The 12,850-nt window shown below is 42.9% G+C and overlaps 1 protein-coding gene across 1 annotated transcript; it reads left to right on the top strand.

Annotated features, from left to right (window-relative positions):
- The first annotated feature begins 2,245 nt into the window (after window positions 1–2,245).
- Window positions 2,246–5,691, top strand: LOC122225449 (eukaryotic translation initiation factor 4 gamma 1-like). The gene is given in 7 exon segments (XM_042948334.1): window positions 2,246–2,328; window positions 3,112–4,036; window positions 4,038–4,583; window positions 4,585–4,637; window positions 4,639–4,864; window positions 4,867–4,882; window positions 4,885–5,691. Coding segments are annotated over 7 exon segments (2,631 nt in total). The 3' UTR covers window positions 5,667–5,691.
- The last annotated feature ends 7,159 nt before the right edge of the window (window positions 5,692–12,850 follow it).

Raw genomic sequence — 12,850 nt, 5'->3', positions numbered from 1 at the left:
ATTCCCACCAGCAGTGCAAAAGAGATCCTCTTTCTCTGCATCCTCGCCAACATCTGTTGTTGCCTGAGTTGTTGATGTTAGCCATTCTGACAGGTGTAAGGTGGTATCTCCTTGTGGTTTTGATTTGTATTTCCCTGATGATGAGTGATGTTGAGCATTTTTCATGTGTCGGTTGGCCATCTGGATGTCTTCTTTGGAGAAGTGTCTATTCATGTCTTTTGCCCATTTCTTCACTGGATTATTTGTTTTTTGGGTGTTGAGTTTGATAAGTTCTTTATAGATTTGGATACTAACCCTTTATCTGATACGTAGTTTGCATATATCTTTTCCCGTTTGGTCTGTTGCCTTTTAGTTTTGCTGATTGTTTCCTTCACTGTGCAGAAGCTTTTTATTTTGATGAGGTCCCAGGAGTTCGTTCATTGTTGCTTTTGTTTCCCTTGCCTCCAGAGACGTGTTGAGTAAGAAGTTGCTGCGGCCAAGATCAAAGAGGTTTTTGCCTGCTTTTCCTCGAGGATTTTGATGGCTTCCTGTCTTACATTTAGGTCTTTCATCCATTTTGAGTTTATTTTTGTGTATGGTGTAAGAAACTGGTCCAGGTTCATTCTTCTGCATATCGCTGTCCAGTTTTCCCAGCACCACTTGCTGAAGAGACTGTCTTTATTCCATTGGATATTCTTTCCTACTTTGTCAAAGATTAGTTGGCCAGAGAATCTTCCCATGTTATTAAATCTCTTTGCAAACATGATTTAGTATCATAATATTTTATAATAAGCAGACCTGAGAATTTATTTAGCCATTCTGGTTTTGTTAAACATTTAGACCATTTCCAATTTCTCCCTATTATAAGTAAGGCAGCAGTGATCCTCCTTGTAATAGACACTTGTCCATATCTATGATTAATTCTACAGGACAGACGTCTATGAGTGGAATTACTAGATTGGAGGGTATGAACACTTGAGTTTCTTGACAAATATTTGTCAGACTTTCTAATGCATATTATCACCTTTGACTTCCTCAAATCCCCTTCAACTGAAGAATCACCCACCCCCATTTAAAGACAGGAGAGCGTATTCAATTCCTTCTGTAGAGTTTTGCTGGTTCCTAAAATAATGGCAGTAAAAGTAATCAGGTTGTTTTCTTGAATACCTCTAGTCCTTTCTGTACCATACCCATTGTCTAGGATCACATTTCTGCACTCTTTTTGCAAAGGCAAAACACTCACACAAGAAAGAGTATCCATTTACTCGTCTGCTCGTTATTATCACTCTAGGCAGATGAGAAGTCAACCTGGGGAGGAAATCACCCACGAGAAATACAGAATCATACAAAGGAATGTAAGGTTATAGTAATCATTACCGTTCGTATTGGGGCCTCTGAGGAGGAGGGAGTGACAATGTATCCTAAACACACCCCTGAATGGCCTTGCTCACAATTGCAGCCCACATTGGGGAAATGAGCCTTCCTAGCTATCAGCATCTCTGCTCTGGCAAGTCAAACGTTAAAAATACCTCACAGGGGTGCTTTTCAATGTAGAAGTAAATTTCATCGCCTAGTTCTTTGTCCTCTAATATTTTCTGGAATAACTTCATTTTCCTGTCTACCAAGAAAAAATTCTGCCTTCCAAGAAAACCAGTGCCATCTTGAGAATGCCCCCGGACATGGTGCTCAAAAAGAAAATCTAGGGGAAACAAAACCAGGAGCAAGTCCCCTTTGGTCTAGTTCGAGGCAGCGTATTTGCTAACTGTGTTGCCTTGTTATCTTATTTGGATCAGAAGCCCCTTTAAGCAGGAATTTTGTTTTGATAATGGTCTGCTTAGGACAACATCTAGTAAGATTGAAATTCAAGCTTTTCTCTTTCCTGGGAGTCAGGCAGCCTGAACACAACTGATTGCCTGGGTGTTTCCCCCTCTCATTGAGTCCAGACTGTTGGAAAATCCCTCATGAGGGCACAGTTCCTTCTCTGGCTGACCAAAAGGGTTTTTACCAAAGTGGAGAACAGAATCTGTGGTGGGTACAGAATGGCCATGATTCATTCACCCACCAATGAGTACTGGATGCTCAGTACAGGCTAGAAACTAGGCGGGGCATTGTGTGAGTAAAATGGGCAGATAACTTGCCCTCATGGAGCTTGCTGCTGAGTGAGAGGCAAACAGTAAACAAATGATTGTGCCCAGAAACATAAAACTTCAGGCTTGGCAAGTTCTGGGGCATCACAGACAAAGAGCTGTGAATGCCTATGACAAGAATGACTCGATTGGAAGATAGGCAGCTGTGGGAAGGAAGTGTTTCTGGCAGAGGGAAGAGCATGGACAGAGGGACCAAAGCTCAGTGAGAAGCGGGTGCATGCAGAAGGGGGTGCATGCAGAGAGGTGATCAGGGCCACGCAGGGTTTGGGTCTTCATCCTAAATGGATCTTTAGATTGCTGAACCCCATGTTACTTGGTGACAATTCCACTCTTAGGTATTTACCCAAGAGAAATGAAAACTCACATCCTCAGAGGACTTAGATATTCATAGAAGCCTTAAAATAGCCTAAAACTGAAAACAACCCAAATGTCCATCAACAAGAGAATGGATAAACTGTGGAATATACTCATACTTAATTTAAAGGAATGAACACACAACAACATGGGACACTCTCAAAAAACTTACATTGAGTAAAAATAGGCACAAAAGTCCATACCGTGTGATTATATTTGTATCAAATCCAAAACCAGGCAAAACTAATCTGTGGTGATGAAAATCAGAAAGTGGTTGCCTCTGGGAGTGGAGGCTAGGCAGGGGGCCAATGACTGGAAAAAAGGGGGCAAGGGAACTTTCTGAGGCAAAAAGAAATGAAAAAAGAGAAAGAAAGAAATGTTTATATCTTATTTGGGGTGGTGATTTCACACAGGCATATTCAGTTATCAAAACTCCTCAAACTGTACTGAACATCTGTGCATTGTGTTATTTGTATAATATACATCAAACTTACTATTTTTTTAAAGTATAATACATACAGCAAAGTGTTTTAACCACAGGAGTAATAGGAGATTTGAAATGTGAAAGGAGCCCTCTGGCTGTGGTCTGGAGAAGGGTAAGAAAGGCCTAGAATGGAAGTAGGTAGACCAGCAAAACCCAGGACCTGTTCCGCAGGGTGCGCTCCATACTGAATAAGCTGACACCCCAGATGTTCCAGCAGCTGATGAAGCAGGTGACACAGCGGGCCATCGACACTGAGGAACGCCTCAAAGGGTTCATGGACCTCATCTTCGACAAGGCCATTTCAAAGCCCAGCTTCTCTGTGGCCTTTGCCAACATGTGCCGCTGCCTCATGGTGCTGAAAGTGCCCACTACAGAAAAGCCAACGGTGACTGTGAACTTCCGAAAACTATTGTTGAGTCCATGTCAGAAGGAGTTTGAGAAAGACAAAGATGATGATGAGGTTTTTGAGAAGAAGCAAAAAGAAATGGATGAAGCTGCTATGGCAGAAGAACGAGGACGCCTGAAGGAAGAGTTGGAAGAGGCTCGAGACACAGCCTGGCGGCGCTCGTTAGGGAATATCAAGTTTATTGGGGAGTCGTTTAAGCTGAAGATGTTAACGGAGGCAATAACGCATGGCTGTGTGGTTAAACTACTTAAGAACCATGATGAAGAGTCTCTTGAATGCCTTTGTCGTCTGCTCACTACCATTGGCAAAGATCTGGACTTTGAAAAAGCCAAGCCCCAAATGGATCAGTATTTCAACCAGACGGAAAAAATCATTAAGGAAAAGAAGACTTCATCCCGAATCCGCTTTATGCTGCAAGATGTGCTGGATCTGCGACGGAGCAATCGGGTGCCACGCCGTGGGGACCAGGGTCCCAAGACCACTGACCAGATCCACAAGGAGGCTGAGATGGAGGAGCACTGGGAGCATGTAAAAGTGCAGCAGCTAATGGCCAAGGGCAGCGACAAGCGACGGGGTGGCCCTCCAGGCCCACCCATTAGCCGAGGCCTCCCACTTGTGGATGATGGTGGCTGGAACACAGTCCCCATCGGCAAGGGCAGCCTTGCTGACACCTACTGACACCTCACGGCTCACCAAGATCTTGAAGCCCGGCTCCATTGATTCTCACAACCAGCTCTTTGCACCTGGTGGGCGATCGAGCTGCGGCAAGGGCAGCAGTGGAGGCTCAGGAGCCAAGCCCTCTGACGCAGCACCAGCAGCTGCTCGTCCAGCTACTAGTACCTTGAATGGCTTCTCAGCCCTTCAACAAGCAGTACCTACAGAAAACACAGATAGCAGACGTGTGGTACAGAGGAGTAGCTTGAGCCGGGAAAGAGGGGAGAAAGCTGGGGACCGGGGAGACCGCCTAGAGCGGAGTGAACGGGGAAGTGAGCGTGGAGACCGGCTCGATCGCTCTCGGACACCTGCCACCAAGCGGAGCTTCAGCCAGGAAGAGGAAGAGCGGAGTAGAGAGCGGCCCTCCCAGCCTGAGGGACCGCGCAAGGCAGCTAGCCTCACGGAGGATGGGGACTGTGGGCGGGATGCTGTGAAGCGAGAAGCCACCCTGCCCCCGGCGAGCCCCCCAAAGGCTGCGCTCTCTGAGGAAGAGCTGGAAAAAGAAATCCAAGGCCATTATTGAAGAATATTTCCATCTCAATGACATGAAGGAGGCAGTGCATACAGGAGCTGGCCTCACCCTCCCTGCTCTTCACCTTTGTGCCGCACGGCATCCAGTCGACACTGGAGCGCAGCACCATCGCTCGTGGGCATATGGGGCGGCTGCTGCACCAGCTGCTCTTTGCCGGGCACCTCTCCACTGCTCAGTACTACCAAGGTTTGTATGAAATCCTAGAATTGGCTGAAGACATGGAAATTGACACACACACACACACACACACCCCCATTTGTGGCTCTACGAGCAGAACTCGTGTCGCCCATTCTGCAGGAAGGTGGAGGACCTATGGGGGAGCTGTTCAGGGAGATTACAAAACCTCTGAGACCCCTGGGCAAAGCTGTTTCTCTGTTGCTGGACATCCTGGGGCTTCTGTGTAAAAGCATGGGTCCCAAAAAGGTGGGGATGCTGGGGCAAGAAGCTGGACTCAGCTGGAAAGAATTTCTACCTGAAGGCCAGGACGTCAGGGCATTCGTCGCTGAACAGAAGGTGGAGTACACCTTGGGCGAGGAGTCTGAAGCCCCTGGCCAGAGGATGCTCTCCTCTGGGGAGCTGAGCAGACAGCTGGAGAAGCTGCTGAAGGAGGGCAGCAGTAACCAGCGGGTGTTTGACTGGATAGAGGCCAACCTGAGTCAGCAGCAGGTAGCATCCAACACACTGGTTCTTGCCCTCATGACAGCTGTCTGCTATTCTGCAATTCTCTTTGAGATGCCCCTCCGAGTGGATGTGGCGGTGCTGAAAGCTTGAGCAAAACTGCTACAGAAATACTTATGTGATGAACAGGAGTTGCAGGCGATCTACACCCTCCAGGCCCTTGTAGTGACCTTAGAACTGCCCGCCAGCCTGCTTCAGATGTTCTTTGATGCGCTGTATGATGAGGACATGGTGGAAGAGGAGGCCTTCTATAGCTGGGAGAGTAGCAAGGACCCCGCTGAGCAACAGGGCAAGGGCGTAGCCCTTAAATCTGTCACAGCCTTCTTCAAGTGGCTTCGTGAAGCGGAGGAGGAGGAGTCTGACCACAACTGAGGGCGGGTGGGGCCGGGGACTTGGAGCCCCACGGACACTCGGATGGCCCGGCCAGCCACCCGGACTTTTTCCATAATTTGGCTCTTGTTGATGACATTGCTATAAACATTGGGGTACATGTGCCCCTTCAAATCAGCATTTTTGTATCCTGTGGATAATTACCTAGTAGTGCAATTGCTGGGTCATAGGGTAATTTTTTTAAGTTTTTTGAGGAGCCTCCGTACTGTTTTCCAGAGAGGTTACACCAGTTTGCATTCCCAACAGCAGTTAAAAAGGGTTCCTCTTTCTCTGTATCCTCACAAACATCTGTTGTTTCCTGAGTTGTTAATGTTAGCCATTCTGACAGGTGTGAGGTGATATCTCATTGTGGTTTTGATTTGTATTTCCCTGATGATGAGTGATGTTGAGAATCTTTTCATGGGTCTGTTACCATCTGGATGTCTTTGGAAAAGTGTGTATTCATGTCTTTTGCCCATTTCTTCAGTACATTATTTGTTTTTTGAGTGTTCAGTTTGGTAAGTTCTTTACAGATTTTGGATACCAACCAATATGTCATTTGCAAATATCTTCTCCCATTCTATCAGGTGCCTTTTAGCTTTGTTGAATGTTTCCTTTGCTGTTCAGAAGCTTTTTATCTTTTTTTTATGTTTCTTTTTTTTTAACCATTTTTTAATTTATTTTTTTTAATTTACATCCTAGTTAGTTAGCATATGGTACAACAATGATTTCAGGAGTAGATTCCTTAATGCCCCTTACCCACTTAGCCCATCCCCCACAACCTTTCCAGTAACCCTCTTTTTGTTCTCCATATTTAAGAGTCTCTTATGTTTTGTCCCCCTCCCTGTTTTTATATTATTTTTGAGAAGGTTTTTACCTCGATGAGGTCCCAATAGTTCATTTTTGCTTTTATTTCCCTTGCCTCCTCAGATATGTCAAGCAAGAAGTTGCTGTGGCCAAGGTCAAAGAGGTTGCTGCCTGTTTTCTCCTGTAGGATTAAGTGTCTGACTCCTGATTTCAGCTCAGCCCCTGATCTCACAGTTTGTGAGACTGAGCCCTGTGATGATCAGAAGCCCCCTTGGGATTCCTCTCTCTCTCTCTCTCTCTCTCTCTCTCTGTCTCTCTCTCCCTCTCTCTCTGCCTGTCCTCAACTCATTCTCTCTCTCTGTCAAGATAAATAAATAAGCTTTTTTAAAAAAAAAAAGATTCTTTTGGTTATAAGTAACAGAAAGATTCATTCAAATGGGCTCGAGCACAAAGTTAATTTTTGGTTCAAGTAATTAGGCGTGGGTTCCTCTTTCTCTTTCAGCTCCGTGTCTTTCAGGCTGGCTCCGTCCTCAGACAGAGAATCCCTTCATGCTTATGAGATGGCTGCAGAAATCCCAGCCTCACAGACCCTTAAGTTCATATTCAAGGGAGAAGAAAAATATATCTGCTGGTAGCATTAACAAATATCCCGAAACGTGCTCGGACTGTACTGGGTTAGGTGAAGTACTTACCTCCGGAACACATGTGCAGATTGTCTTGGGCCTGGGTCATGGCTCAAGGATCTTGATCTTGGGCTCTGATACAGGGATCAGAGTGCACTGAGATCTCATAGACTCAAAGTGGGGGAAAGGTCAATCCCCAGAAGAAAACTAGAGGATAATTCTGTAAGGAGGGGCTGGCAAAGAAAAACTATGGAATGCAATGACTAACAATGCATTGAATGCATTGAGTGATTATAAGCACTGAACCCTAATTTAAAGTACAAAGCCATTAGCCAACTTGGATAGCTGTCCTTGAATTCTGCAAATGCCTGGGTAAACATAAGGATTAAGGCTTCTACTTATCCTTATGGACTAGAAAAGCTAAAGAGTAGATAGTAAAACCTATCAAAATAACTCTTCAGTTATGGAAAGTGTAAGTCTGAGTAAGCACTTGGTAGGTTGTAACTAAAGGGGTGAAAGATAAGAAAGTATACATACTTTCTCTTACAAATCATTTATTTCTTGTTGCTTTAGAAATGGGAGATTTAGGGGCACCTGGGTGGCTCAGTCGGTTAAGCGTCCAACTTCGGCTCAGGTCATCATCTCGCAGTTTGTGGGTTTGAGCCCAGCGTCGGGCTCTGTGCTGACAGCTCAGAACCCGGAGCCTGCTTCAGATTCTGTGTCTCTCCATCTCTTGGCCCCTCCCCTGCTCATGCTCTGTGTGTCTCTCTCAATAATAAATGTTAAAAAAAAATTTTTTTTTAATGGGAGATTTAACAAAGTAACAAGATAATATACAATCAGTGCAATAAAGTGCAGAAAGTGAAGAATAGAAAATACAATTTAAATTAAGGTTGTTAATAAGAAAAAGATCCTTGGGAGACCACCTGGGATAGAGGTTCTACTATTAGGCATAAGTAGGAAAAAAAATCATTTTGAACAACTTCTAGGATGCACAAGTACGGGAGGGGCAGAGAGAGACGGAAAGAGAAAGAATCCCAAGCAGGCTCTGCACTCTCAGCAGGGCTCAAACTCCCTATTGTGAGCTCATGACCTGACCTGAGCCAAAGTCAAAGTTGGATGCTTAATGGACTGAGCCACCCAGATGCCCCCCAACTGCTGCTTTTATTAGGAAAAACGCAATAGCCATTTGTGGTTACTTTATTTCTTACTATTTGAGTGGGTTGTTTGAAATCCTTGTCAGAATGAAGTTAACTTCATTTTAAATGATAAAGAATAAAGGATTAAAGACCTAAATGTGAGACTTGAAATCATAAAAATCCCAGAAGAAAACATAGGCAATAATTTATTTGATATCAGCCATAGAAACATTTTTCTAGATAAGTCTCCTCAGGCAAGGGAAACAAAAGCAAAACTAAGTTATTTGGACCACACCAAAACAAAAGGCTTTTGCACAGCAAAGGAAACCATCAACAAAACAAAAAGAAAACCTACTGAATAAAGAAGGTATTTGCAAATGACATATCCATTAATAGGTTAATATCCAAAATATATAAAGAACTTATATAACTGAACACCAAAAAAAAAAAAAAGATACAATTTAAAAATGGGCAGAGGACCGGAACAGACATTTTCCAAAAAAGACCTACAGATGGCCAACAGATGCTTGAAAAGATGCTCAACATCACTCATCATCAGGAAAATGCAAATCAAAACCACAATGAGATATCACCTCACACATGTCAGAATGGCTAAAATCAAAAATAGAAGAAACAACAAGTGTTGACAAGGATGTAGAGAAAAAGGAACCCTCATGCACTTTGATGGGAATACAAATTGGTGCAGCCACTGTGGGAAACAGTATGGAGTTTCCTCAAAAAGTTAAAAATAGAACTACCCTATGATCCAGTAATTCTACTACTGGGTATTTATTCAAGGAAAACAAAAACACTAATTTGAAAAGATATATGCACCCCTATGTTTACTGCAGCATTATTTACAATAGCCAAGATATGGCAAGATATGGAAGCAACCCAAGTATCCATTGATAGATAAGTGAATAAAGATGTGGAAAAAGATGAATGGATAAGATAGATATAAGTATAGATATAGGTATAGATATAGATATAGATATAGATATAGATATAGATATACACACACCTATATATAATAGTGGGGTATTACTCAGCCATAAAAAAGAATGAGCTCTTGCCATTTGTAACAACAAAGATGGACCGAGAGGGTATACTGCTAAGTGAAATAAGTCATACAGAAAAAGAAACATACCATATGATTTCACTCATATGTGGAATGTAAGAAACAAAACAAATTAAAAAAAGACAAACTAAAAACATACTCTTAAATACAGAGAACAAACTGGTGGTTGCCAGAGGGGAGGTGGGTGGGGGGAGGAGTAAAATAGATAAAGGAGATCAAGAGTACACTTACTTTTGATGAGTACGAAGAAATGTACAGAATTGTTGAATCATTATATTGTACACCTGACACTAATATAACATGGTATGTTAATATACTTCAGTTTAAAAAAAGGGGGGGGGATGAAGTTAACTCTTGACAGTATCAATGAAGTCATAAGCTTCTGACAATACAAATTCAAATGAGACTTATTTGAAGTCATTGTATGAGTGAGGTCTCTCTCTTTTGGTGAAAAGTGACTGAAACTCGAGTCAAAACTAGCTTAGGCAAAAAGGAATCTGTGTTAGCAGGCTCCTCCAGTTCTGAGATGGCAAGAGTGCACCTGGGCCTCACAGACAAGGGATCAGAGAGATTCAAATGCCACTCGGAGTGGCATCTCGCATCTCTGTTTCTCTTACACTGGCTTCTTCCTGGGAATTTTACCACAAACGAATTGATGCTCCACCTCTCTGTCTGACAGGGGGAGTAAGCCTCTTTCCCAGCATCAGTTTTTCAACCCCCAAGAAAAGACTCTCATTGACCTGGTTCAGGTCACCTGCTCACTCAGGACCAAAACACAGTATTTTGATCAGCCCTACTTGATGTGGTTACTCATCTTGAGTCCAATAACTTCAGCCAGGAGTTGGGATTCCCTATGTTTGTGGTAAGAAAATGGATATTTTCTGGAAGAAAAAGAGGTGGAATACTTGGTCAACAAAACCAGAGATGTTTATACCAATGTCCAATTCTTTTCTTAATGATAAAGAATATTTAAAGTCAATAAACATAATTATCACCTTAATAATTACAGTTACAATTGCACCACTAAAGCCCACATGCCAGGAAAAATGGTTGGCACAGGAAATAACCCAAATATTTCACAGGTGGCTTCAAGCTTTGTTTTGGTGTGCAACCCTGGCAGATGGCCTCTCTTAATGCATGTTGAAAGGCAGAGCTCCACGCAGATTCCTAAAATGAATCCTAACCTTTGGAGTTCTATATGCCACTCCGGGACTCAAGGTCAAATCATCCTTATCTTGCTTCTGACCTTAAGCTTCAGGTCTGATAATCAGATCTCTGGTTTGCTCATCTTTACTTAAGCCAAGTTTCCCCCTCTCTCCATCCTTCCATTCCCCCATGTGACCACCATATAGCCATTGGCCTTCACAGACAAGCTTCTTAAAAGGAATAATATCCCAGATCATGGTTTCTAAATACCATTTTCCACTCAAAGGAAACAGGAATTCTTAGACAAATGGCTGATGCTAGGGTTAGGGTAGGGAAGAATAAGAGGAACGTGAGACATCTTATTGTGCCAGAAAGTAAAGAGGTGCTCAAAAAAATAATGGAACATGTCAGATGGCTTGAAGGGCTCCTTATTTCACTTGTCTTCTTAGCAGCATATAGAACTAATCTCATTGTTCTTCTTAAAACTCTCTCCTTCTCTAACTTCTGGTCTTTTTCTACTTCTGATTCTCTTCTTAATGGCAGCTTCCCCCAAGAGTCTTTCTGGGCATCTCATTTTCTGCTCACCTCATAAATATAGGTGTTCCTCAGGGTTCAGTCCTCAGGCTTTTCTCTTTTCATTTTCCCCCTCCCTGCTGACCTTAGCTAACCCCACAGCTTCAATTGTTATATAAACAATGGCTCTCAAATATATATTTCTGAGTATACTTATGTATGGGTAGAGATGAGAAATAGATACATTCAGCACAGACATCTCACTTAGGGGTACCTGGCTGGCTCAGTCAGTAGAGCATGCGACTCTTGATCTCAGTGTTGTGAGTTCAAGCCCCACACTGGGTGTAGAGATTATTTAAAAATAAAATCTTGGGGTGCCTAAGTGGCTTAGTTGGTTAAGCATCTTGACTTCAGCTCAGGTCATGATCTCACGATTTGTGAGTTCAAGCCCCACGTTGGGCTCTGTGATGACAGGTCAGAGCCTGGAGCCTGCTTCAGATTCTATGTCTCCCTCTCTCTATGCCCCTCCCCCGCTTGTGCTCTCTCTCTCTCTCTCTCAAAAGTGAATAAACATTAAAATAATAATAATAATTAATAAAACCTTTAAGATGAGCCTGGGTGGCTCACTCAGTCAGTTAAGCATCCAATTGTTGATTTGGGCTCAGGTCATGATCTCACAGTTTGTGAGACTGAGCCCTGAGTCGGGGTCTGCGCTGATAGTGTGGAGCCTGCTTGGGATTCTCTCTCTCCAATCTCTCTTCCCCTTCCCCACTCACACCTACCCCCTCAAAATAAATAGGTAAACTTAAAAAAAAAAAAAAAAAAGAAAAATATTTTTTTTAAAAAGACATCTTTCTTAAGCCCCAGAGCCATATATCCAACCAAAACCCTCCTAGATATCCCCACTGAGATTAAACCACTATTATTTCAAAGATAAGCTGTTAAAAATTGAAGACATTACCTTCCTCTCATCTAGTATTCTTTACTTCTATACTAAATAAAGTATACTTTATTTCTATACCTATTGTCCAAGCAAGAAACTCTGGAATTATTCTTAATGACCTTCAGCTGGAGACAACCAGGAACCCATCTCTAGTTGAATGAGGTGAGTTTATGGCTCATTTGCAGTAAAGAATGCACAGCATAGGGAACCATAGAACTCAGTATAAGAGCATCAAAAAAACCCATTATAGGATTTGCTATTTGAGTAATTTGAGAAAGAGTCTAAGGAAGCAGTGGTCCATTCTAGATTGGATGCTGTCAGAAAGGGGAAATTTTATGATAGTGATCTCAACACATCTTCTGTACAGGAAGGAGAGCCCAGAGCAAGGACAATGCTATAATTGGTAAAAAGTACCAACACTCATTTCAGTCAAAAGAAGCGGGTGTTTGGAATTTTGTAGATGGCACAGTGACTGCTTTTGTCTACACTTAGACAAAAGCATGGAGTGGACCTGTTTTGTCTCATGTTATTATGGCCTCAGAATAATCTCATCGAATAGTATTCTGTGAAGTTCTTACGCCCGACAGGAAATAACATGGCTTACCTGTAAATGCCAGGTCAGCTTCTAAATGTCAGGAGCTGCCATTCCCCCTTCCTCACTCATTACTCTCTGTCATTTCCATATAAATTAGTTGTCAAGTCCTATTAATTTTTATTACTCACATATCTCTGGGTTCTGTTCCCTTCTCTACATCTTCTTTGTTTCTTCTCTAACTAAGGCCATTGTCATTTGTCATCTGAGTTTCTATATCAGTCACTGAACAGTTCGTCCAACATTTCATCTCCCTCCTGTTCCAGTTCATCTGCTACCCTCCACCCTTTACCCACAATGATGTTTCTAAATATAGCACCCCTGCTTAAAATCTGCTGTTACGTTA

The sequence above is a fragment of the Panthera leo genome, chromosome B4 (genome assembly GCF_018350215.1).
Source record: "Panthera leo isolate Ple1 chromosome B4, P.leo_Ple1_pat1.1, whole genome shotgun sequence".
Taxonomy (NCBI): Eukaryota; Metazoa; Chordata; class Mammalia; order Carnivora; family Felidae; genus Panthera; species Panthera leo.
The sequence above is the reverse complement of the archived record's forward strand: the minus strand, read 5'-3'. Positions and strand labels throughout refer to the sequence as shown.